At 41.6% G+C, this 27,251-nt stretch overlaps 2 protein-coding genes across 3 annotated transcripts in view; one reads left to right on the top strand and one right to left on the bottom strand.

The window, feature by feature from the left end:
* Positions 1 to 25,010, bottom strand: part of rtn4rl1b (reticulon 4 receptor-like 1b) — a 167,517-nt gene extending 142,507 nt beyond the window's left edge. The window contains exon 1 of the mRNA XM_010891631.3: positions 23,941 to 25,010. Within this exon, the coding sequence (XP_010889933.1) occupies positions 23,941 to 23,953 (13 nt within the window). The 5' untranslated portion in view covers positions 23,954 to 25,010. The remainder of the gene's footprint in view (positions 1 to 23,940) is intronic.
* A 975-nt stretch (positions 25,011 to 25,985) lies between these two features.
* Positions 25,986 to 27,251, top strand: part of dph1 (diphthamide biosynthesis 1) — a 73,478-nt gene continuing 72,212 nt past the window's right edge. For both annotated transcript variants that reach the window (XM_020043913.2, XM_013135067.3), the window contains exon 1: positions 25,986 to 26,074. In XM_020043913.2, coding sequence (XP_019899472.1) covers positions 26,023 to 26,074 — 52 coding nt within the window. In that variant the 5' untranslated portion in view covers positions 25,986 to 26,022. The remainder of the gene's footprint in view (positions 26,075 to 27,251) is intronic.

The raw sequence follows: 27,251 nt of genomic DNA, 5'->3' as shown, positions 1-27,251 counted from the left end.
CACGCCGCCACACCCTGATAAAAATCACCCTCATCACAACCGGAGCACATCCCTGTCTGGGTCCGTAGGATCTGAACCAGGCGGGATCACAGAGAGATTCTCCCTGGGCGCATTTAACTATCCAGTATATATGGAGGAGTGCCACCTTCCAAAAGAGGAAATCGCCCCCACAAAGTGAACTTCTGAATGTCTGCGACCAGCATGGAGGGTGGGCTGTCCCTGGAGTTACAAGCAGAAACAAGCTGAATGATGGCCTAACACGTGCTTGGTGAACATTACCCAACATCCAACTGTAGGCAAGCAGCAGCACCCAGTATTAGGTACGAACAACGACCCTTCTGGTAACACCCTGGACTCTGTGTCTCTCTGGGTGCTCATTCAAAAGCCTTGTCCTTACACTGTCGATTCCTTCACAGTACCGCCTCCAATAATCTGTGTCCCTCAGTCGTTTTCAAATCCCTTTCTCAAGATGGCCGGTGTGGCGCCACCGTTAACACCGCACATTGATGGGGAGAGATAGAGAGCGCTAGAGAGAGAGATAGAGAGCGCTGGCCGCCGCTGGTGCTGTTTGGCCTAGTCCTTTTGAAGTGCCAAAACCACGTTACAAGGAAAACGACAACATCCACGTCTCTCTGTGAGTTGCGTCCTCCCTTTAAATGAACAGAAAGTTCACCGTTTTGAATGCTGAGGACATTTTCGTTACTAGCCGTAAAGGCTCGAACATGCAATTGCGTGGGACATATACTCAGCACAATATAAGCATACTCTCCGACCGCAGCCTGTGATATAGTACATACTAGAACTGGGCTGGAGTAGTGCTAGAATTAGGACGTGTCCCAAATGACAACTTCAGAGTGCACTGCACGCGTGTCTCAGCTAAGGTCCTCTCATGTTCCTGCACTTCCCTTTCAGAAAGCACACCCAGTCAGCAACACTCTTAAACCTCTACAACTCTCCAGTCGCTTGTGGACTCAGATAAGGATCCCCTCTCTTTGCGGAGTGTTTTGATCCTCCTCAGACAGCAACTCACTGCATTAATATTCTGCCACAGATCAGAGACAAAAGAGAGACCAGATCCACGGACTCCCTCCGCTCCCTCCACCCGCTGTGACTGACTGACGTCTCGGGCGGTGCATCAGGCAGACAGCCGCTGAGGTGAGGTTAGTCAGATAATATGGTAACATTGCATGATTGTTTCATCTACCAGCAGCTGTTTTCATAGGCCAGTAGACACTGATCTCCAGGCTTTGCACTGGTGGCGGGACGTGGGCTGTGGGCGTGTCAGGCGTGACTTAATGGCAACGTGTTTGTGGTGCCGGGACGTGGGCTGTGGGCGTGTCAGGCCTGACTTAATGGCAACGTGTTTGTGGTGCCGGGACGTGGGCTGTGGGCGTGTCAGGCCTGACTTAATGGCAACGTGTTTGTGGTGCCGGGACGTGGGCTGTGGGCGTGTCAGGCCTGACTTAATGGCAACGTGTTTGTGGTGCCGGGACGTGGGCTGTGGGCGTGTCAGGCCTGACTTAATGGCAACGTGTTTGTGGTGCCAGGACACAGACTGTGGGCGTGTCATGCCTGACTTAATGGTTACCTGTTTGTGGTGCCAGGACACAGACTGTGGGCGTGTCAGGCCTGACTTAATGGCAACGTGTTTGTGGTGCCAGGACGTGCAATGTGGGCGTGTCATGCCTGACTTAATGGTTACCTGTTTGTGGTACCAGGACACAGACTGTGGGCGTGTCATGCCTGACTTAATGGCAACGTGTTTGTGGTTTTGTGTGTGTACTTGTTTCCCTACCTTTCCAAGACCAACATTTTCACCAAAATGTCTTGACATGAAAACATTAAACATGGCAAAATGTCAGGACTTTTCAATAGGCTTTTATAGCCTTATTGGTTATGTTAAAGTTAGAGTTTAGTAGTTGGGGGGGGGGGGGATTTTGAATGAAAAAAATAGGAGTACCAAAAAGTAATGAAAATATGTTTGTGTCCGTGTGTGTGTCCATGCATATGTCTGTGTGTCTCCCTGGTGCGCTCTCCTATAAGGGAATAAAGTGAAAGACAGGATCTCTTTCCCAGGAGAGACAGCCCATCCCCCTGTGCCAATTTGGACCTTGCTGCTGGTGCATGACGTGAAGGGAAAAGATCCCTCCCTCCTTCTCTACTTCTCTTCTGTGAACACAACCCTGACCTGAATACAGATTGTCTGAAATAACCAGCAGCGCATAGTACAGCAAGAGGGGTAGGCATAACTTTTCACTATTCATTCTCTGAACTCCCTTTGTTCCACCAGCAGACACAGGTGAGAATCTCATTGTGCAAAGGATTTGCAGAATCATGCCTGGGCATGTGTACCAAGTAAGAGAGCAAGAGAGCAGACAGAGAAAACACTGCGGAGAGGAAGACAAACAAGCAAATGTGACTGTGCTGCTGAGAGAAAGAGAGCTGCAGCCCAGATTCACAATCATACAGGGAATCAAAACACTTCTTAATAATTTACTATGAATAGAAGTGAGAACATTCTGCAGCAGGCAAAAAGAGGAGGCTAAGAAAATGACACAGGAAAAGAATACTGCATCACTCTCCGTGTAGTAAAATGAAACTGCTGAATAACCCTTCACATATACAGTGTGTTCCTTTCTGTAATAGACACCGACATACAACAGCCTATCATTATGGAAAACCATTATGAAAGTGCTTTAATGATGGGCACAGGTTGGCTATTTCTCTCTGTGCATTTTGCTGAGGTGTTTATTTAATTTCCCAGAGACAGTTCATCGAGGAAAAAAGGTGGGATGTTTATAAAATATAATAACATTAAGATTTACAGTCACATATTTGGTCAAGTAATGTAATCAAACTACTCACCATTGATGGATCCATAACAATCTCTCATCTCTCCCCTGATTACTTTTTAACACAAGATAGAAAATTAAACTCTTCCTCTTTTTTTTCTTTTAGTGGATCTTTTTTATTCTAAATTAATTTAGTCAAAGACGGAAGAATCCTCAAGGCGTTCCTGTCCCCCCCCCCTCCCCTCAGCCCCACACCACATTTCCTTGGTTTTCTCACCGCTGGCAACAAGGTAGTTGTAGAGAGTGAAAACCACTTCCCAATTAGACAGAGCCCCTGTGATTATGCTGCTCTTGCTAACAACTGCCATTTACATTAATAATTTATTCTGAGGCCACGTCCACACACACAAACCTGCACACCACCATACGAGTCAGAAGGCCTTGAAACAGAAGAACTCCTGCGGTGGGGTCTGTCTGTCTCTCTGCCTACACACTGTTTTGTGGTTAAATCTTTCCAGCCCCATCCCTCAGCTATTTACCAAATGTGTTGTCGAGTGGCTATTAGTATGGGTTAAATTGAGAAATGTAATCCAATTGTTTACTACATCATCCTTTCAGTACGAAATGTTATGAAGAAATTTGCATGACATAACACACTTGGCTATATGTGAGATACAGTATGTAACAAATCTGAAAGAACAGTGATCTGCATGCTCTTTAATCTACACAGAGGCCTCGGATAAGATCCTACCAGAAAAATACACGGTTTATTCTCCTGTCTCCTTCTATTGTTGGTTGTTTTGCTTGGCCTTTGTGTGTTTACAGCGCTGCAGGGCTCAACATGCTGAGCCAAAAGGTCACTGGGGGAAAAGCTATAGGGTTGTAACCTTTCTGTCCAGTCATACTCTCCAGGGAAGTTTCTTCGCACATTTAACCCTGTATAAAGTAAAGTCATACACATTTGCACAAACACACACACCCATGCATACAGACAGATAGGTACTGCAAGTGTATGCACAGACACTACAACGCGCAAACACAAAATACAAGCACAAACATACACGCAAACATAGATCTTATGTTAACTCAACAGAGGTAAAAATATGCAAACCATCTTTGGTCTCCAAAAAGAGTCTTTATAATTACTAATTGGCCGTTGTATTACAGTGTATGTCATTTCCCATTAGTACGTGTTTCTTTGTTTAAACTGTAATCATATTTTAGCAACATAATGTTTTGTCATATTTTAGAAACATCAGTTCTTGTCTTTTCTGCGATGGCACCACTCCTCGTGGAGTAGAGCTTTTAGTGTTATTGCTCTGTTGTACATGAGAGTCTGAAGGGATATTGACACTTGAAAGCAACAACTAACACCCATCATTATGTCTGCTCAGTCTTTGATCTGTCTCATTTCCAACAGTTTTCTATTTAACTCATGTCAATCTACCAGGGAATTTCAAATGAATGGAACTAATTATTTTAAAGAAGTAGTTTTCATAATTTAAATAACTGACTATACTATGATGTAAAGAAAACACTCTCTTTGGGAAAACGGCATTTTTTGTGTAACAAGCTGTTTAAGTGCTCAGTCATAGTTGTTGGCCAGTGAATGCATTCTCCAACAATGCAGTAGTTCCTGGTTGAGTGAGCCGAGTGATAAAAGCAAAACGACCGGGCGAGATGTGCAACAGATGACCTGTCTTTGTACTTTCCTGAGCCTACCAGGAGTTCCACCAATGAAACAACACAGTTTCACATTTCATTTGAAAAATAAAAAAGGAATATCATTTTGTATGTGATCATTGACAGGGATTTGCATAATTTTGGAAAAAGACAGATTACTTAACCAGAAGAGGTCATGGAGGAATGGAGGAATGTATAAGGCTCCCAACATCAGGCAGTCAAACAATCGTGTTTAGGTTGCCATGCTGCGTCACTTTGTTACTAAACAAAATTGTCCCAAAAACATTCAACAATGTTGGCAATGTGTAAGTAAAGAGTACCTGTGTGGTTTCTTATCTCCCCAAAAGTATCTGAACAATTCTTTCACTTTCCACCCCATGCTTGCATCTCAAACCAGTCCTCCATCCCACTTTTCGACCCTTCAATGAAACTGTCTGGTAACAGAACACATTTCCTTTCGGAGGTCTGCGAATTAGCTTTTTTTTTACATATCTCTTCAGTTCAGTCATATCTATTGGGACAGTGACAGTGAGTGGCCACTAACTCTAAGCTTTACCTTAAAGGATAGATCATCGAATAATTAACTATCCAGCATGACAGATGTTTTTTTTTTTTGCAAACATGCATTTGGGGGTTCTGTGACATGAGCAGCAGTGACATGGTAGCATGCTAAAAGGGACTTCTTAATATAGCCAAGCCAGCCTTCAGTCAGTCTTCTTACCTCTGTCAACACATGTTTAACTTGAAGGATAAGCTGACCTTTCTGGTGAAAGCTAGAGATGTGTTGGAAGCATTGTAAAAAAAAAATATATATATATATCCCACATTAACCTTTACAGTCAGGGCTCCGAACTCAAAACAAATACATACATGTATATCTATAGTTGTCAATACTGAGGTGTAAATCAGGTTTTACAAGTTACCATGGCAATGTACTTTTTTAACCTGATACTGGGCAGGTTATCTCAAGGCTAAATAAATTAATCAGACATGAGTAACCAATAAGGTTAGACTCCCTCATCATCATCCAGCTTATTTGGATGATGAGTGATAAAACAATTTATGAATCAAATGTTTTTGATGTTATTCATTATTGTAATACTATAATACTACCAATGCATTTGAAAGTTAAAGAAATAACAAAGCCCATCAGAAATCACATAACAAATAGGTACTGGTCATGTAATACGGTAGCCTGCTAAATGTGGCAACTCAGCCACGGATCGACAGTTCAGCATTGTTTTATTTTAGGGTTAAGCATTTGACTAGCCACATGCGACCTGCAGTTACAAGCCCAATCAATTCAGTAACAGATGGACAGGCAATATCTACCCTTGTAGTACAGATTAAACCTAAACTGGATTGGGAAGCTGGCTAGCTTCATAAAAGCATGTGTCACTAAAAAACGGTGCTTACATTTAACAACAGGATTACAGTCACCTTCAACCTATAAAGACCCAGGCCATCTAGTGTAATAGATGGGTAGCATGATCCAGGCAATGCGAGTGCTGAAGACAGTTGAAGCATTTGGTTTGGTTCTGCTCGGATTTTCACACTGAAAGCTGGATGTCATGTGGTTTAAGAGCTCTCAGAGATCCGGGTGGCAAAAATCTGCCAGAATTAGAAATTATATTCAGAACTACACAAACATACACAGAACACAACACACACCCAGCTGCTCTTCCACACAACACAGAAAGACATTTCAATCAGAAGGATAATCGTGCCACCGTCCGGTAAAGGACATTATGCTTAGGGAGCAGTTAGTCTTCCACCATCCGACTGTAACACAATGGGCCACTAACAAGTGTTCCTCTGCCTCGCCAAACGATTGATCAGCCTTCTTCATGAGTCTTAACTGCTGCAGCACTTCAAATCTGGCTGACAAGTGACACATACGTCAAAAATTAGGGCTGAGGTTTCATTTTCACAGATCTCCATGAGCTATAATCACACTGTTTATTAAACATACTGCATGGCCCCAGAATGCTGCATGGCTTAATGTGTACTCGACGCAGTCCCAAATAAAACCACAGCAGTTTAACCTGCTGTGACCTAGTCTACGCTGTTGTTAAAGAACATGTCGCCACCCCAGATTATTTTAATCACCATATTTAATTCATATTTAGAAATATAAAATATGTAAACGATATGATCACAGAGAGAGAACATTGATATGATATGTATTGTGTTTATTTAAATCTAGTAGGTTAGGAAGAAATTTAAATGGTAGATTAATTTCCTTTTTTTTAATGCAGAGTGGACATTCCTTACTAACGTTGTTACAGCAGGAACCAGAGGCATTCAGGTGGAGTGGAGATACAAGACTGGAGAACCCTGGTCACTGGCAGGGAGCAGCACATGGAGCCAGGAGCTCATGACAGAACTTAGCATGTGTGTGTGTGTCCGTGTCCGTGTCCGTGTGTATATTTCATGTGCATGCGCTTATGTGTGTCTCTTTGTGTGAACACCTCCCTGCCATCTGTGTTTCTGTGTGATCCAACTCCCTCCAACAGGAAGACTCGCATCGTTCTCTACGTGCCATTAACAGTATCTCAGAGGTCACTGACACTTCCTGTGTTACATATCAATGACACAACCCAAGTAACTGAGCAACTAATCATTTGCCCGCCCTCCCTCCCTCTCGCTCTCCTTTTTTGCTCCCTCTTCATCACCCAGTTGAATGCCACCACCAACACAGCCCACTGTCCTGCCCAGCAGGGTCGACTCTCCCCAGTCACACTACTCAGCTTTTTTCTTAACCGTCTCTGACAATGTCATTGAATCTATTAACTTCCGCTTGACCGCCGTGCTCCAGCTCCTTCACACAGCAAAACCTCCACTGCAGGGGACTAAAAGGTCTCCTAATCCAATCTTAATTGGTATACTGTGTGGCATCTACAGCTGCACATACCGGTTTTACCTCACGTTTGAAAGTTGTAACTTCAGCATTTCCCTGGACCTGCTACACCATTTGATAATTGCATAAAGTAATTTGGTTTCATATGTGATGCCGCTTATAAGGAGACTAAATAAGGAGATTTATAAGCAGACAAAATTACCATCCTTCTAAAGCAAAACCAATAATGTACTATTTTTGAGGGAGCTTGGCGTGCTGGGGATACATGAATGTGCTGTAAGTAGTGTTAATGACCAATCCATTTCCAACCCATCCAACCTACCTTTAATCTGCAGATGGCTGTAGATAACTTTCCAGTCACTTCCCATGGTGACCGGTAGCTGGGTGAAGTTCAGTCAAACCCCAGGTAAGAAGATCATCACAGTCAAAAGTCTGTCAGATTGTACCCCAAATGCACCCTACAGAATGCCCTACGTAGTGCCCTACTGTTGACCAGGGCACATAGGAGTCAAAAACCTCTGGCTCCTGTGATTAGACAGGTCCCACTGATTATGTGCGTTAGGCTGGTGTGATTGGCTGGCTCCTGATCATGTGCGTTAGGCTGGTGTGATTGGCTGGCTCCTGATCATGAGCCTTTGTCTGAAGGGATTGTCTGGCTCTTACAGAGTATGCCTTTGGCTGGTGTGATTGGCTAGCTCCTACTGACTCTGTGCCTTCGGCTGCTGTTATTGGCTGGCTCCCACTGATCCTGAGCCTTTGTCTAATGTGATTGGCTGGCTCATACTGATCTTATGCCTTTGGCTGGTGTGATTGGCTACCACTTACTGACTATTCCTTTGGCTGGGTGTAACTGGCTGGCTCCTACTGACTCTGTGCCATTGGCTGCTGTGATTGGCTGGTTCCTACAGATCCTGTGCCACAGGGGGTCAGGAGGCTTCTTTTTAGTTAACTCACTGTGATGGTTAACCTCCTGATCCTTCAGAGCTGAATGGTAGGCACAGTATGACACAGTCAAGCAGATTCTTCCTTACAGCTTTGACAGAGCCTAATGCCCCCACTCATCTAATGCCCCCACCCATCTAATGCCCCCACCCATCTAATGCCCCCACCCATCTAATGCCCCCACCCATCTCAGCACTTTATTCTTCCGGTCTCTCTATGACTCCTCTTTGCTACTATCCTCAAAGTGGCCTGTTCTTTGTTCCTGTCTGGCTCCTCCCCTCGGTGAGGTGCAGAGGGAGGGGACTCTGCACACAGGGTGGTATGAATTAGCACGACACAGATGCAGAGGGATGAAACAGAGGCTCTTATTATGGCCTAAACGCACAAGCGTCACCCGGGGAATATAGACGTGCAAATGAGATGATGCTCCAACACCAAGAGCTGCTTTCTTTTTTCTGGGCTGTTGTTTTGCTCTTTTAAATAATTGACAAGGCTGTGCTAGTGAAGACGGGGACAAATCTGCTGAACTAATATCCCAGCCAGAAGTGCTTGAGCGCCAAACTGCTATCAATCCCCCTGCTATATGGAATCGTTACAGCACTGACACTTCATAAATCTTATGTAACCTTGAGTCGGCTCAGCTATATAACAAGTGCATTCCTTTGGCATATTCTGTTTATTGTTTCAGCGTTCTGGCGACAGAGGATGACATTGACTGTATTTACTCACAAAATTAACTTCAGTTGATAAACGGCACTTTAATTTCAAACACGTTCTTTAATTTCAAACAGTGCGGCATCATCTGATTATATTGCCCTCTCCCCACTAATGTGATGTGACGCCAACACATATGGCATGTACCGCAATCAATTGGGGTTCCCCAGTGCGTGTTTTTCACCTAGATTATCGTTATTTCACAAAGTTCTATCAAAATGCATTAGCGTGGGGAGAGCAATGCAACCAGATGACGCAGCACTCGTGCTAGCTTGACCCAGCTCTCCCTGAGTGCATATTTATGAACTTCGACAAATTGTAGATATTCGTTGTTATTCCCCTTTAAGGCTCCCAAGTTTTACACTTGCAGACAGGACAGCACACACATACAGTTAAAGCTTGAGGCATTTCTTGCAGATCTGTAGTGGTAATACTCCCATGCACAAGTAAGACTCCCCACCAGAGACTGGGGTTTGATCCCTGCATTGTTTCTCCTAGTTGCCTGGTTATCCCTCCTGATTTCCCTACTGTCTTAATAAAATGAATATATATATATATATATATATATATATATATATATATACGGCATATACAAGCATTTTAAATGTGTTATTCTAATTTCTAAGGGACAACACTGACAACAGTATAGGGAAACAAAACTGGATCTACTGTATGAATACAAAGAGCAGCTTTTAAAACCTGTCTAACAATGTTATGAAAACATATTGCAACCATTTTTACTCTTCAGATAACATTATATACATTGGCCGCCTACACACTCTCCCTCAATCCCACACCCTATCTCTCTTTACTTTCTCACTTAAATTGTCTCTCGCACACACACTGCCTCCAGCACAAACGCAACCTTTTCAACCACAATCTCTTTGAGTTTCAGTTTCTTCCTGTGCCATCAAAATGTGTTCACAGCCTAGCAGTCAGTGTCCAGCCACAACATTAAGGTAGATTTAGCAGTTAGAAAACTAGCTAGGTAACATTACTAAAATATTGTTCATGAAACATCCTGTGACCTATCAACATGGTAAACAGAGTTTACATTGCAGGGAATAGGCTGGCTGCCTGGGCCCTCTTTGAGCTGTACACATTTTCCTCAGTTTCATGAAAAGTGAGGTGTAACTTGGTATTTTGAGATGATACTGATGCCAATAACGTTGTCATGTGACCATCTCGGTAAATGCTGTCAGCCATGGCTCTGTAACTGTAATCCTATATTAGGGGAACTGGGGCCGAGCCGCGTAGCAGTGTTCTGAAAACTGATGATGTCATGGCCTGCGTCCTAACAGGCACCCTATTCCCTGTTTAGTCAACTCCTTCTGACTATGGACCCTGGTCAGTGCAGCACTACGTAGGGAATAGGGTGCGATTTGAAACACAGACCTGTGCTTTGCCCTGTCTTCTACCCGGGGGAACGGGGGACTGTGTGGCTGAGGCCTTGACTGGGAATAGCCACTAGCAGACAGAATGCATGCCATTGACTATCTGTTAGTCTGACACAGATTTTCTCTCTTTTCTTTCCCGTTTGTGATTGTAGCCAAGCAGCCCTTTTTCTTTAAGGTCCCCTGCTGCCAGGATGCTTCCGCAGTGGATGGATGGAGACAAAACCCTTCCCAGGAATCCAACCGGTTCAGAGCTGTTCCCTGTCCCCCATCTCCATTACTGAAGGAGTTTGGGTATGTACTCTGCCACATGCACAAGTCAGACTCCCCACCAGAGAATGGGGTTTGATCCACGCATTGTTTCTTCTAGTTGCCCGGTTATTTCTCTGATTTCCCTACTGTCTTAATAAAACAAATATATATATTTACTGTATATATGTATATATGTATATGGTAAATGCATTCTCTTTCAGAAAACCCTTGTCTTGCTCTTTCCGATGCTGTTATGCCTCTGCAATGATCTCTTTGCTGTCATGCCTGTTCATTCATCATCATGCATAGTTTTGGCCTTGTGTAAGCTATTTCTACACTCTAGCTGTCTGGAAACAGTTTTCTGTATAGGAGAGTAAATGTGTCTTTACAAGAGTCTAACCCTGGCATGGCACATGGGAAGGCAATTCATTATAATGCACCACAACAGCTGCTCAGTAAGACAAAAGTGATTGGAATGTAAAACAGCTGGATTAGCATGGAATTTCCTCTCTATCTTATCCACACGGGTCTTCCTCGACACCTCTAACCCCACAGAAAGAGTGTGAGGAAGATTTTTAGGGTGTAAGTAAATGAGAGAGAAAACGTGCCTTATTTTCCATAATCATTTATATAACGGTTTAGTTTACATTGGCATGTAATGACAAGTTCAGAGAGGGCTTGAGTCAATGGTTACGTGCCCCCTTATCAGTGTCCACTGTTCAGACCTCTTCTCATACTTAAGATAACCTAGAGTATATTCTTATTTTTTTTAACTACACAAAGCTAACTAATGGCAGACATTTTCTTGCTCCTCCTTCATGACATGTCATATGCCAATATACTCATCCAGTTCGCAGTAGAATGAGCAGGTCTCTCTGCCAGTACCAATGAGACCATTTATCTCACGGGTCTGGCAATAAGCATATTTCATTTCTCAATCTTTGTTAATTTCTTACATTTTTTTAAGATTGACTTGACACATTTATTTTTATTTTTTTAGGTAACCAGATGTCCCTGTTTTCCAGCATCTGCCACAGTTTTTGGTAGCCTGTTTCAGCTTGAGAAATGTTCCGGGGTAGCCATCAGTAGACAAAAAGCAACTTAATTTTCAGCTCATATTTCAATAACGAAATGCTTTAATCGAATCCACATGATCTGTAAAACAAAAGTATTATCAAAAGTATTATCCCTGTACCAAAAAGCTCCTTCTCCAGACGTTTTATGGGCAGGTCCAGTGAGGTATGGTAACCAATGCAGACACAACCACGCCCACAGCCACAAAGGGTTGCACTGCGTAACAAAGCCGTGGCAGCAACATCTGCTAAAACAGAAGCTTCCGAAAACAAACACAAATTGTCAGGGGTTTCATCCAAAATCTTGTCACCTTCTCATTCTTGTCAATTAGTAGACCACGTAACCCCACTGCACTTCATACGGCAAATAATGTGCGCTACCTGGAAAGATAACAACCCCAACGTAACGTGTTCTACTATGTCTGTACATACTGTACAGTCGCTGGACCACCGCACTCTGAGTCTGTGCTCGACATACACATACAGCCCCTCCCAGACATGGCTTCTGTTTTCTTCACCAAGTGCAGGCGTAATTAACAGCCTTATCTTAAGGCACACAATACAGCATCTGCCACCTCTATTGTGTGTGCCACCCAGTGATACCGATGCCAAGGTCTTAACCAACATCAAACAGGCTATCAGTGAATTCAGTCCAACCACTGAAGAACAAGGCTTGTTAGAAGAGGAACACATTGGGCAAAGGTCAAGGACCAAATCTTCTTTCAGAGAATACTCACAGTCCCTGTGCCAGACACAGTTTAACATCCAGTATCGGATCCCATGGAGTCGCGCTCCAAACCCACATAGTGTGTCCTGAAGGCCAGGTGCTAGGATATGGGGATGTAGTATTTTAAAATTGGGTAAGTCCATGTCATTCTGTTTCCATTCTTAGACCTTTATAAAGGTCAATCCAATGATGCAACCTCGTTTAGAAAAAAGGGACACTGTAAAATGGAAATAAAAACAGAGTGCAAATCATTGAAACCCTAAAATCTACAGAAAATAGTACAAAGACAACATAACAAATGTTTGAACTGAAAAATACATGCCAACTTTGAATTTGATGCCAGCAACATGTTTAAAAAAAGCTGGGACAGGAGCAACAAAAGACTGGAAACGTTGTGTAAACAAAAGAAGAACCTGGTGGAACATCTCAACTAATTATGTTAATTGGCAACAGGTCAGTAACATGACTGGGTATAAAAAGAACATCCCAGAGAGGATGAGTCTTTCAGAAGTAAAGATGAGGAGGGTTTCACCACACTGTGAAAGACTGCACAGGCAGTCTTACACAGAATAATGTTTCTCAACATGAAATTGCAAAGTGTTTGGGCATCTCATAATTTACGGTACATAATATACAGTAATTAAAAGATTCAGATAATCCGACAATATCTCTGTACGCAAGGAACAGGGCCGAAAACCAATATTGGATGGCCATGATCTTTGGGCCCTCAGGCAGCACTGCAATAACAGAGATGATTCTGCTGTGAAAATCACTGCATGGGCTGTGCACACAGTTTGTCGCTGTATCCACAAATGCAAGTTGAAACTCCAACATGCAAAGAAGAAACCAGACATAAACAAGATCCAGAAATACCACCACCTTCTCTGGGTCCAAGCTCATTTAAGATGGACTGAGGCAAAGTGTAAAACTGTGGTCTGACAACAAAATCATGAACCTCCGGGTTGAAAAGGAAAAGGAACATCTGACTTGTTATTAGCGCACTGCTCAAAATCCAATATCCGTGATGGTATGGGGGTGCATTAGTGCAGATGGCATGGGTGACTTGCATATCTGTGAAACCACCATTAACGGTGAACAATATGAATAGGTTTTGAAACAACATACAGGTGCTGGTCATATAATTAAAATATCATCAAAAAGTTTTTTTATTTCAGTAATTCCATTCAAAAAGTGAAACTCGTATAATGTATACATTCATTCCACACAGACTGATATATTTCAAGTGTTTATTTCTTAATTGAGATGATTATAACTGACAACTAATGAAAACCCCAAATTCAGTATCTCAGAAAATTTGAATATTGTGAAAAGGTTCAATATTGAAGACACCTGGTGCCACACTCTAATCAGCTAATTAACTCAAAACACCTGCAAAGGCCTTTAAATGGTCTCTCAGTCTAGTTCTGTAGGCTACACAATCATGGGGAAGACTGCTGATTTGACAGCTGTCCAAAAGACGACCATTGACACCTTGCACAAGGAGGGCAAGACACAAAAGGTCATTGCTAAAGAGGCTGGCTGTTCACAGAGCTCTGTGTCCAAGCACATTAATAGAGAGGCGAAGGGAAGGAAAAGATGTGGTAGAAAAAAGTGTACAAGCAATAGGGATAACCACACCCTGGAGAGGATTGTGAAACAAAACCCATTCAAAAATGTGGGGGAGATTCACAAAGAGTGGACTGCAGCTGAAGTCAGTGCTTCAAGAACCACCACGCACAGACATATGCAAGACATGGGTTTCAGCTGTCACATGACTTGTGTCAAGCCACTCCTGAACAAGACACAGCGTCAGAGGCGTCTCGCCTGGGCAAAAAACAAAAAGGACTGGACTGCTGCTGAGTTACGTTCTCTGATTAAAGTAAATTTTGCATTTCCTTTGGAAATCAAGGTCCCAGAGTCTGGAGGAAGAGAGGAGAGGCACAGAATCCACGTTGCTTAAAGTCCAGTGTAAAGTTTCCACAGTCAGTGATGGTTTGGGGTGCCATGTCATCTGCTGGTGTTAGTCCACTGTGTTTTCTGAGGTCCAAGGTCAACGCAGCCTTCTACCAGGAAGTTTTAGTGCACTTCATGCTTCCTGCTGCTGACCAACTTTATGGAGATGCAGATTTCATTTTCCAACAGGACACGGCACCTGCACACAGTGCCAAAGCTACCAGTACCTGGTTTAAGGACCATGGGATATTGTGAAGAGGAAGATGCGATACGCCAGACCCAACAATGCAGAAGAGCTGAAGGCCACTATCAGTAGTGCCACAGACTGATCGACTCCATGCCACGCCGCACTGCTGCAGTAATTCAAGCAAAAGGGGCCCCATACTTTTCATGTTCATACTTTTCAGTTGGCCAACATTTCTAAAAATACTTTTTTGTATTGGTCTTCAGTAATATTCAAATTTTCTGAGATACTGAATTTGGGACTTTCATTAGTCAGTTATAATCATCACAATAAAAATAAATAAACATTTGAAATATATCAGTCTGTGTGTAATGAATGAATACAATACACAAGTTTCACTTTTTGAATGGAATTACTGACATAAATCTACTTTTTGATGATATTCTAATTATAGGACCAGTACCTGTATACTGCCATTCAGATAATGTATTTTTCAGGGAAGGCCTTGCTTATTTCTGCAAGACGATGCCAAACTACATTCTGCACGTATTACAACAGCATGGCTCCGTAGTAAAAGAGTCCGGGTGCTAAATAGGCCTGCCTGCAATCCAGACCTGTCACCCATTGTAAACATTTTGCGCATTATGAAACGTAAAATACAACAAAGGAGACCCTGAACTGTTAAGCAGTGGAAATCTTTAATCAAGCAAGAATGGAAAAATATTTCACTTACAAAACTACAGAAATTGGTCTCCTGAGTTCCCAGACACTTACAGTGAGTTGTTAAAAGAGAGAGGAGTAACACAGTAATAAACATGCCCCTAGCCCAACTTTTTTAAACGTGTTGCTGGCATCAAATTCAAAATGGGCATGTATTTTTCAAAACACCTAACATTCCTCTGGCTAAACATTGCATTTTACACAGCGTCCCAACTATTTTGGAAATGGGGTTGTAGAATGTAAGACAATTCTGGCGAATTAAATACAAAAATAATTTGCCACATGACTTGTAATTACTACTATCCCATCTGTCTACTGCCTTAATGTGCAACTTCTACCTCTCCCTATACTCCCTATATACTCTTATATACTATACACAAACTGATTGTTACCATCAAGCAACTATGCAAGAATGCATCTGGTGTCTGTATCTCATCAATTAATTTCAAACATGGTAGAAAAACATTAATTTGATTTCATTCCAAAGATCAAACCACCCATTCTTTACAAAATTCATACTCCTACAGTTTTGTCATTTACTAACTTGACACAAGCCAACAGGATAAAAAAGGGTATCCCACAATGACACATCCTTAGTCATATTGGTGGCAGAGCCTGTTCTCCCTGTTGGAGGTTGTGGTGAGTGTTTAAGGAATTTTGGTGTTGTTTGTATTAGTTGGAGGATGTAGAGGTCTATTTGGAGATTTTCATGTCGTTGACCCAGCTGGAGCACAGGTGACACACAGCCACACCACACACTCCAGCCATTAAGTCAGGCTGTCACAGCACCCTGCCTCATTACCGGAAAGGACGTATGGGGAATATGCCTAGGAGAGGAGTCGTTGTTTCTGCATTAGGAAGAGAACTATTTCATTGTACCAAAAGCACACAGAGACTCTTTTTTTTATTAGATTATTTTTCATAAATATATTTTCATGAACCTTTCAATTCAAGTTGACTTAAGATGTTGTTCATGTATATAGACAATTATTAACAAAGCATGAAACATTCATTTGATTTTTCGTTAAATGTGTGAGGTAGCACTTTAGTTTACAGGGATGAAATAGAGGGTTCATTACTTCCTTCCAGTAAAGTTCCGGAACACAACAGCAAAATAACAACTTGGTAATTACTGAGTATTAAGGTCAAGGCCAGTGCCGATTTAAGTATGTTAATATTACTGACATATTCCATGTGAATAAATGTTTTAGTGATAATCTGGGATGATACTCGGATCTCTTTTCTCGCTAACCTAGATAGTGCACTTTTTCTCTTAAAACCAGATGATACAGTACACTGATAATACCAACATTATGGGGAGAATTTGAAGATTTCAGATCCCTTTAAATCTTTGCCACCCAGGATAACCTTATGTTGCTGAGATAAAACATGCATGGTAACAAGCATGTCTTAATACCCGTCTGAAAAATACAGACCTTACAACTTACAACTAGTTACATGTTGTTAGTACAGTGTAGCTGTTGTTATAGTGTGACTTCATATTAAAATACACTGTAATCCTGAATTAAGTGTTATCAACTGTAATTGTCCATTTGTTTGCAAAGGTTTTTTTTTTATTATTCAGCATTGATGTAGTCTTTTGCTACATTAAAATGTATACCTTTAAACAATCCTTCTGGTCAATGTGTTCCGGAGCACCGTTTTCAGCCGTTTGGTCAGAAACCAAAGCCTTTAGAATTTGGTTGAATCATTCTTAGGTTGATATAGACTTAGCTTTCATTTGACACCAAATTTGATGCGCTTACAAACCTCACATTTTAATTTTCATGGTGACTTACACTTTCTGGTTTTATATTACAGGAAGTTCAATTTAACTAACTACATTGTCTTAGGAGCCAATAAGCAAACATCTTCTCTACACTCGTGCCTACATCTGCTATGATGGTTAAGAGTAACACAACTTTCCAACTTTAAACTAAGCCATAATAGTCAGGATTCACAATCAGTACACAGTAAACGTCACTACACACATTATAAGAAACTGTTGGCTGGTGTTTCTTCTATGTGTTTATTATGTCACTATTCAGTTTCTTTATGCTTTAAACACAGCCAGGTGAATCCAAACCCCTCATATCTTCATCTTTTAATGGTGTTGAGGCCTTTCCATCTTGATGCGAAACTGCTAACTCTCAATACCAAAAGGGCAGACAGGCCCTCCAGGCCAGCAGGGGAGCTACTGTGCCTGACTTACTCTCCTGAGTTCACAATGGTCCTCCCTGAGGATTAGAGCTCCATATGGAAGGAGCTGTCAGAATAACAGGAGATGACAATGGATTTCTGTCAACTGGAAGGCCTTATCCATGACCTCTCGGCCTCCCCCACCTCCCCTCTCTCATAAGATCTATGGCATTTCATTGACATTGACCTTTAAACTCCAATTAGCCACTTAATCTCAAATAAATTATTAATATTAGAAAAACCAACAGGGTTTAGGTTGTTTGTCTCTTTCACCTCATTATCATCTGCTAATGACAGGCCCTGCATCTAATTTCCACAACAGAGGCTGAAAATTATGTTTACTGAAGACTCAGGTGAATCTAAAGGGCAAATTGAGAATTTAGTAGATGCTTTAGATGTCTTATTTATTCAGCGGACAGTTAAAATGTGCTGTACTGCTTCCTGCGTGGCACAGAGGTCTATGGCACTGCAGTGCGTTCCAGTTCTGCTATCGCAACCCAAGATCTGTGAATAAAAATCATTCAGGACAACTCCTTAGACTGCATTAATGGGACAGGGTTACGCATTATTCTGCTGGACCAGAGCAACCACTTTTGGAAACCAGACCACTGACTCTGTCTAAGTCTAGAGTCAAATGGTTGTCAGGGAGCCAAAAATCACGGCTTCAGGAGTATTGTATCACCATTTCATGACCACACGTGACATGCCTGTCAGAGCTATCTGAGCCCCATACACTGACACACATTGATGCGCACACGTAGGGAGGCACACAACTCTGGTAATTACTGTATTTGTCATCCAGTGGTAAGTGTCATGTAGTCGAACAACGCCAGAGGCTTCCATGGAAACATCTTTGTGTATTGGCCACTCAGTTACCGGCTCTGTGATTGGATGCATCTCCTTCAGCTAAATAAGCTGTTTGGCATGCACTGCCACAGCCAGAGGTGTGTAGCATTGCAGTCTAATCATTGGGTCTCAGCTCCAGAATAAGAGGAAATACTCTGTCAATTACCTGAGATGCACTCATATATGAAGAGGGTCAGATAGTCTACAAATACACAAATCAGTTAGATTGCCCTACCCTGATTTGTATTAGAAGGTATGAAAGTCAGAGGAGATTAGAGAATCAATGTGGGTGCATGAATATGCGTGGGCAGGTGTTCCTGTGTTATTTTGGTGTTTTGATTTCCTGAATCAACCCTATCAAGACAAGACAGGAAGAGCATCTTAAAATATACATTATTAAACAAGCGTCAGATTAGGATTGGAAACACCGTTCTCTCCCTGGATGCGCTTTCTATTTTTCAGGGAGCTTAGAAAGATTTAAGGGCTCAAAATGAGCTTTATGTTTTTGCTCTTCTCTGTATTATCCCCCAACCGTGGCTGCTGCCCAGTTCTAACCACACAGACCGCCTCATACCTGCCCCACTATATAAGTCCAATCCAAATCCCAGGAATACTTTGCAGCACAATACCACAAAACTAGAGTGTAATCATGGTAATGCGATATGAGATGATTGTGTCTGAATGTTCTCCACATATAAAGTGACAGATATTTACAGTCAGATACTGTGCTGATCCATGGTGATATCAAATCACTGCTCTTGGGAAGCTTTGCCTCAGGGTACTGTCTATGCCATTTCAGCTCTGGCCACTGTTGTTTGTCCTTCTGTGACAGATCCAAATTCCCTCTGACTTTAGACTGCTGAATTTATCTAGACTAGTGACTGGTGACATGTAGGGTATAATATCATTTCTCTGGGAAGGGGCACATCTTTGACAGATATATTTACGGAGGACCTCTTTATGCCTGAGAGTTTGGTCGTTGGTTATTTGGTCACCTTGTCTTCCTTGTGTTGTAAGAGCTGATGGAGTGAGAACTGGAAGATTGAGCTGTTGGCCAGGGTTCCTTTGGAGTAGGCAAATAATTACATGTTCTCTGAATGGCACACTATTCCCTACATAGGTGTCTGGTCAAAAGAAGTTCACTACTTAGAGAATAGTGTGCCATTTGGGAATGGAGGCAGAGGCTTAAGAGGTGCACGTGAAGGGCTACAGGTGTGAACCCTAATGCTTTACATTGAGCTCCACTGAACTCGTCATTGGCAAATCCTGTCTATTGTTTTCTCCCTGCTTTTGCTTCCACAATACACTGACTGTATTAAAAGACAACAGGGCCAACTCAATAGGCAATGTGCTACTACTCTGGCATATAATTAAATATGATTTAGAGAGTGTTATTGCTCTCTGCTACTAAATTTGATTGCTCAGACAATTATCTCTGCATATTTTGTGGTGATGGAGCTGAATGATTAAGGAAGCATTGGGCTTTTGTTTGTCTTAGATGCTGTACTTGAGAGGGAGAATGATCACAATTTCCAATAATTAGCATTCATTCAACAACAGTACATTTGTTAGGCTGGGTAAGCCAAAATCTTGCTATATCTGCAATGTTCTGACAATCCCCTTTGTACTCAAAGTACATTCATTTCAGTATCTGAGTTGGAGCAGTGCTTTATGTGAATGCAGACACATTTCCTAATGAGATTCCTTTTTCAAATGCCCTTGTCAATCTGAATCTGAATGTCTTTATGAAATCTGTCTTCATTTGATGACCTTTTTCTCTGTATTTTGTGTGTGTGTGTGTGTGTGTGTACGCGTGTGCATGTGCGTGCGCTCATGGGTGGGTAAGACTGGGAAGATGTTTGACAGAGCAATAACAACCCACCAGCTGCAACCCTGTCTGCAACTCACGGAAGGGTTACCTACCACTAGCCGTGAGCTAGAGGGCCACGGACGCGTATACACCCACCCACACACACACACACACACACAGAACTCAGACACCAATGCTGTTTAAACACTGATACTGGAGGACTGGCATCGCATACCCAGATCACCTGTTTGCATACAGAGATAATGTACTGTATGTCTACACAGAGAACATTGTCACATGATGTCAGTGGAACAGACTTACTGTGGACTCCATACAGCGACAAAGGTCAGATCAGGTTGGCCCCATAGGCTAACTAGGCTAATGGGGTTCTCTCCAAATCAGCCATTGGATGAAAAGCTTTGTGTACAGTGATATCACGGTGCCCGGTTCTTCTCCAGTCCATTACATAGTACCAATGCCTGGTCTTCTGAGGCTGTCCAGCTGCCTCCGCATCCCTCCACACTCTCAGGAACTGACTTTGAACTGGAAAAGTATCCCACACGAAATTGCAGGCCAGATGTATTGCTGTATTGATGACCCCACAATGTAACTCTCAATCCTACCAAATAAAAGCTCAACTGATGCCTCATCAACAGTCTATTTTGACTGATGGATTTGTCATACAGACTTCCTGTCTACCTAAGGTATTTATTTAGTAGAAATGTAATGCTATTGCAAATGTATTAATATCATTATGTAATTTTATATGAAGTGTTCTTATTATCAACACCAGGATTAGAATTGACATGATGTATGCAAAGTGGCCAGGGTTTAACTAACCTCCTCTTTCAAACCCCACACTAGGAGAAATACACTTTTTGAACCTGAAAAACAATGGCCCAGGCTTACCCATGATGTTTCACATTGGATAATGATGTGCTGTACATCAAAGTATCATAATTGTAGTCAAAGTATGAGGCATTTGGCCTTAATGTGGCATATCTGAAAGGGTTATCTCCGATTTCCTCAGGAAGATGCCCTCTATTTTCCTTTGAGATTATTTGACTTTTAAGTTCAGGGCTTGGTTTTATTTAAATGTTAACAGCAACAGACTGGCAATGGTGTTTTAATCCAACACCTGCTTCCTCATTGCAAGAACCTCACTGTTTCCGATTTGCCAGTTCTGCCATGGAGAAAAAATCTATAGCAAATATGCTATTGCACCTCAATTTCTTCCAGACAATTATCAATTAATTTATCATGTTAGTATTTTTTAGATACAGTATTAAAAACATAAATATGTTTCATAAATTGTAAAATTCCATGACATGAAAACATTTTAATACCCAGCTCCCCCTATGCTCAAAGATGAATGGTTTGGGCTATTATTGTGTGCCATTGTTGCCTCAGGTCAGCAGTTTGTTTCTTTTCAATCATTCCACTGGTCATAAAGACACCTCTCAGCTTTCAGCTTGGAGGACCAGAGCAGGCAAAATTAACTTCCCAAATGCTTTTTTATTTTCAAACCAGGTATGTTTACTGAGAACCCATTTTCATTTACAGCAAAGAGGGACTTTAACTGCCTTAAAGTCTGCAAGGCTATACATATCATCTGATCATATACTTTCTCCAGCAAATTTGCGGACAGCATTTAGATTACAAAATCAAATAGCTTGCTGGCTTGCTCAAATGATAGCAAAGAAAAAACAATAGGCTATGTGATTGGCTAATCTCTGAACAGCTGAGAAGCATATCTCAGCAGACAGCATTGTTGTTGTTATTTATCCCCATCCACATGGGCACCAAAATGTTCCCATACAACATAATGTATAACTGTTTGCAACATGCATTAGTCTTTTAAAGGTTAGGGTTTGGCTTGGAGTTAACAACAGGGTTAACATTAGGGTTATGTTTAAAATCAAATTTTAAGGATGCACATTCTAGAAATTGGCAGGGTTTATGAATATTGTTATTGAAAATCTACTTCACAGTGATTTAAATGGTAAAAGGTTTCCAAACACAACTGAAATAACTGTTACATATTTTTTCCAATGGCATGTTATGTTTGCAAATCCAAGTTTATCATTTTAAAAAGATAATTGATCATTAGAAAACCCTTTTGCAAATACGTTAGCACAGCTGAGAACTGTTGTGCTGATTGTAGAAGCAATAAAATGTGTCTTCTTGAGACCTGTTGAGTTTCTGGAGCATCTACAATTGTGGGTTTGATTACAGCCTCAAAATGGAGAGAAACAAAGAACTTCTGAAACTCATCAGTCTATTCTTGTCCTGAAAAATGAAGGCTATTCCATGCAAGAAATTGCCAAATAACAGAAGATCTTCACTGTGTACTACCCCCTTCACAGAACAGCGCAAACTTGCTCTAACCAGAATAGAAAGAGTAGGGGGACGCCCTGGCGCAAAACTGAGTATGAGGATAAATACATTTGAGTGTGTTGTTTGAGAAACAGACATCCACAGGTCCCCAACAGGCAGCTTCATTAAATAGTACCCGCAAAACACAAGTCTCAATGTCAACAGTGAAGAAGCAACTCTGGGATGCTGGCCTTCTAGGCAAAGATGCTAATTAAAAAGCCATATCTCAGACTGGCCAATAAAAAGAAACAATTAGGTAAAAGAACACAGACAATGGATGAGACGCAGACCAAATGAAAAAAAAGCGTGTGGAGTGCTTGATGCCATATGTCAAGCATGGTGGAGGCAATGTGATGGTCTGGCCGTGCTTTGATGCTGGTAAAGTGGGAGATTTGTACAGGGTAAAAAAGGATCTTGAAGAAGGAAGGCAATCCCTCAATTTTGCATCACCATGCCATACCCTGTGGCGCTTGATTGGAGCCAGTTTCCTCCTACAACAGGAAAATGACCTAAGCACAGCTCCAAACTATGCAAGAACTATTTAAGGAAGAAGCAGTCAGTTGGTATTCTGTCAATAATGGACAGTGACCAGCACAGTGACCGGATCTCAACCCTATTGAGCTGTTGTGGGAAGTGCCCATCAAGCCAATCCAATTTGTGGGAGGTGCTTCAAGAAGCATGGGTGAAATATTTTCACATTACTTCAACAAATGTACAACTAGAATGCCAAAGGTCTGCAAGGCTGTAATTGCTGCAAATGGAGGATCCTTTAGACGATTATTTGACGAAAGCAAAGTTTGAAGGACACCATTATTATTTCAATTAAAAATCGTTATTTTTAACCGTGTCAATGACTATATTTCCTATAAATTTTTCTATATTTGCTGTTCAAACTCATTTCATTAATGTTTTCATGGAAAACAAGGAAATATCCCCAAAGTGACCCCAAAATTATGAACGGTAGTGTATGTTCAGTAGGCTACTGCTATAATCAAAGAGCGCACATGCTTATCCAAAACACAGTTCAACTCATAAACTGCAGTGCGGCATCCTTCGTTAATATCAATTAATCCAATTTTGTGGTATGCCTGAATATTTCATTCCATTCCCGCTAGTCTCGTGCAGACAGGTTTTATTGGAAATGTATGTAATCGCTGCAATAAACCGCCACCTTGCTCGTATACCTGCAAATGAAATTACCATGCCGGTATATCATCATAACATACTGAATGTTTTATCATCCATATCAGAGAACATGATAACATAGCCATATTTAGTCCACTAGAGCATTTGCGCACTGTTCGGTGGAGGGCAATTCCAGATGCTTTTGACAAGCACTAGGTGTTCAAGCAATAATAACACATTTTACTGCGGGTCGGGTTGATGATGATACAAAAAAGTTTAAGCTCACTTACCCCCTTTGAACATGGTTGAATATTTATGTCGTCCTCTGTCCTTTGAGAATCATCTATTCTTGTAGGCTATTCCAGACTAGCAATGCACTCTCTACTTTCGAAGTTATCAACGACAAAAAGTTTCAAATTATTTTGTTTTATTATGTGTCGTTCCTCTTGTCTCCGTTGCGGTCCAGCTAAACATTCAGTTGTAGCCTGAGAAAAAATAGTCAATAAACGCTGGTGTCTTCTCCGGTTGAGTAGCCCGTAGGCTAGGGTTTTGGATTGATATTTTTTAAAGCAAGATTTGGAAAACACGCAATGGTAACGTTACGCATTGCGAATAGATGCATTGAAATTATCATTCGAAAATCGAAAAAACACTGTTGAGAGGCTTGCAAGAGGCAACTAAAAGCTCGTTTCAACCTTTCACGACCATAAGTATTAACTCACAGAAAATGTACGCAAAACAACATTACTGTTGAAACAAAACGACTGTGCACACGGTTGTTCTCCAAATAAAGACGAATAAAAGGCAATTCTAAATTCCTCCTCAAACGAAGTCAACCGGATCATATCATATTCGTTCAAATCTTTCAGTAAATAAGTTATTTAGATTCAAATGTTCTCTCTGAAGTCGGATTATGGTTGGGTCCTCAAATCCTCAACGCATTAATAACGGTCTTTGATGCTTTCCCTTAGACATCCGTAGAAATATCCACAAAATATTCCCTTACTTTCCTTTTTTGTTCGGGAGTTGCAGTACAATTCCTGCCCTTCTCCGTTATTTTCTTTGAAAACCTTTCAGATAATGCTTAATCTTTAAGAATATAGACTTTCGCCATCCTGCTCTCAAGGTAGACTACGGAAAGTAGAGCTGTGGGTCTGCTGTGTCTCATCATCGCACATCTCGGTCGTCTGTGCTAGTTCGGGTTTTCTTTCCTACTGAAGTCTAAGGTTCAGCTCTCCACTTACAAAAAATGTTAACGCTATCTAATTTTCACTTCCAATTTTCGTGTAGACAACATTAGGGCCTATTATAAGAAATTAACAGTAAATACGTAAGTAGATATATGCATTGTAATAGTTATGTCTTCACACCTGTTATCATAAGCTCTGACCAAGACGCTGAAAACTGGAGAAGTTGTTGGATGTGTTCTCATTTAGAGCAAATAGCCTACAAGCTAATTATACAGTATGCTATCGAGACTCCTTTCCCAATTCCTTTGCCATCTCTCTCCTTATCATTTGTTCTCCTTGACCCGCCATTGCGCGACAATTTTTCTGCGTAACCTCTAGCTTGACAATTCCGTTGCTGTCTCTGTCTCTCCTCTCTCCCCTCTCCATCTGCGACCCTCTGCCCTCTCCATAAGCCTACTGTATATATTGTTGTGTGCTGTGTTACCGGTGGCAGAGCCTTAGTGTGAGTGTGACTGTAGTTTTTCGTAGGAGCAAAGACTTCCAGAGCCAATTAGTATTGTAGCGTCTGGCGGGGCAGTGTCTCGAAGTATGATGACTGTTGCTATGTTGTGGAGACGCTTAACAGTAGGTGCAGATATAAGATACGAGTACCATTAGTCTTGTTGTGCCCCTATAGCCTACAATTATAACTGTGCAACACAAGTAGGCCCTATACACTTTATTCAAAAACGTGTGTTCATTGAAGAACATGCAGGTTGCAATGCTAAACGAAAGTTGAGTTTTCTCTCCATCTATCAAAATCTTCTCTTTTTGTAGTCATGGGATTTGTGACTAATTTCTACCACATTCCTTTCTCATTCACAGCCAGATTACCACAGACCTGCAATGACACATACATGAGGTGAAAATTCATAACTTGTGATTAAGCTAACCCATAGGCGTACATGTTATTGCATGTCACGATAATAAAGGATTGGTTACATATTAAAGTTGTAGTAAAATACACATTTTATAGTGTGTATTCTACTAGGAACAAATGCAAAATGTCTCACTCCTATCAATAAAGATTGCGCAGCACGGACAGCTTCACGTTGATCGGTTATATCGAACATTGATTATTTTGCCTAGAACAGCCACTCTATGCGATTACTTCTCCCTTTTTGACTCACGTGCATTGAAAACATGGCGGCGCCCATGGCCGAAACACAAATTGTTCCAGCTAAAAAAACGACTGGTAACTATACATTTCTGTTAAAACTACCCTATAACAATTAATGCATGTTGTAGGTGGAATCAAAGTTGGCTCGAAGTAGTGGTTAATTAGCTAGAAAATGTATGCCTCTATGTAACGTGTCAAAATGAACGAGATTTATGAAAAACGTCCCATGAGCTAACGCTAGTCGGGCTATTATCTTTGGGTGTATGCACATTTTCGAATTACTGTCTTATCCAGGACGTCATTATGGACATAGGAACGGTTTTGCTGACAAATATACATTTTTGTCCTGGACAAAAAAAAATGCTGAATAGATATTTAAATCTGGGACTAGGCTTAATCTGTGTACACGAAACCAACCCAGAGAGAATAACAATAGTATTCTGCCAGCACTACTGACCAAAGACGTCACATTGGTTTGGTAATGATGAAACCTTCAAAGTAAAAGTCGGCATGTAATTGTTTTGCAATGTGACAAATTTATTGAAAAGATAGTAAATTGTAAACAAAGGCAATTTATATGGTGCTCTTGAGCAAATGCAAAGCGGTAGCTATTTGCATATGCCGCTTGGTGTTTTGTTTATTGCATTGAAAAAACAGAACTTCTTCTCATTGGCACCAAATCCACCCTTAGTAAAACTGGCACATTCTCTCTCACCATTGACAACACTGTAGTTTCTCCTTCCCCCTGTGCTCGCAACCTTGGGGTCATCCTTGACTCCACCCTCTGTTTCGAGCAACACATTAAACATACTGTCAAATCATCTTTCTTTCATCTTCGTAACATTGCAAAACTCAAATCCTCCCTCCCCCCACCTGCAGCTGAAACTCTGATTCATGCATTCATCTCCTCCCGTCTTGACTATTGTAACTCCCTCTTGTCCGGCATCAACTCCTCATACCTCCATAAGCTCCAAATGGTTCAAAACTCTGCTGCGAGGCTTCTTACTCATTCAAAGTCCTGGCAGCACATCACCCCCATCCTCTGTGAGCTTCACTGGCTCCCTGTCAAACAGCGCATTGAATACAAAATACTCCTCCTGACTTACAAAGCCCTCCACAAACTTGCTCCCCCCTACCTCTCGGACCTTCTTCAACACTATCAACCTTCACGCTCACTCCGCTCTTGTACAGCAGGCCACCTCATCATCCCCAGATCCAAGCTACGGAGCTTTGGTGATAGGGCATTTTCCAG

Source organism: Esox lucius, chromosome 1, assembly GCF_011004845.1.
Source record: "Esox lucius isolate fEsoLuc1 chromosome 1, fEsoLuc1.pri, whole genome shotgun sequence".
NCBI classification, from domain to species: domain Eukaryota; kingdom Metazoa; phylum Chordata; class Actinopteri; order Esociformes; family Esocidae; genus Esox; species Esox lucius.
The sequence above is the reverse complement of the archived record's forward strand: the minus strand, read 5'-3'. Positions and strand labels throughout refer to the sequence as shown.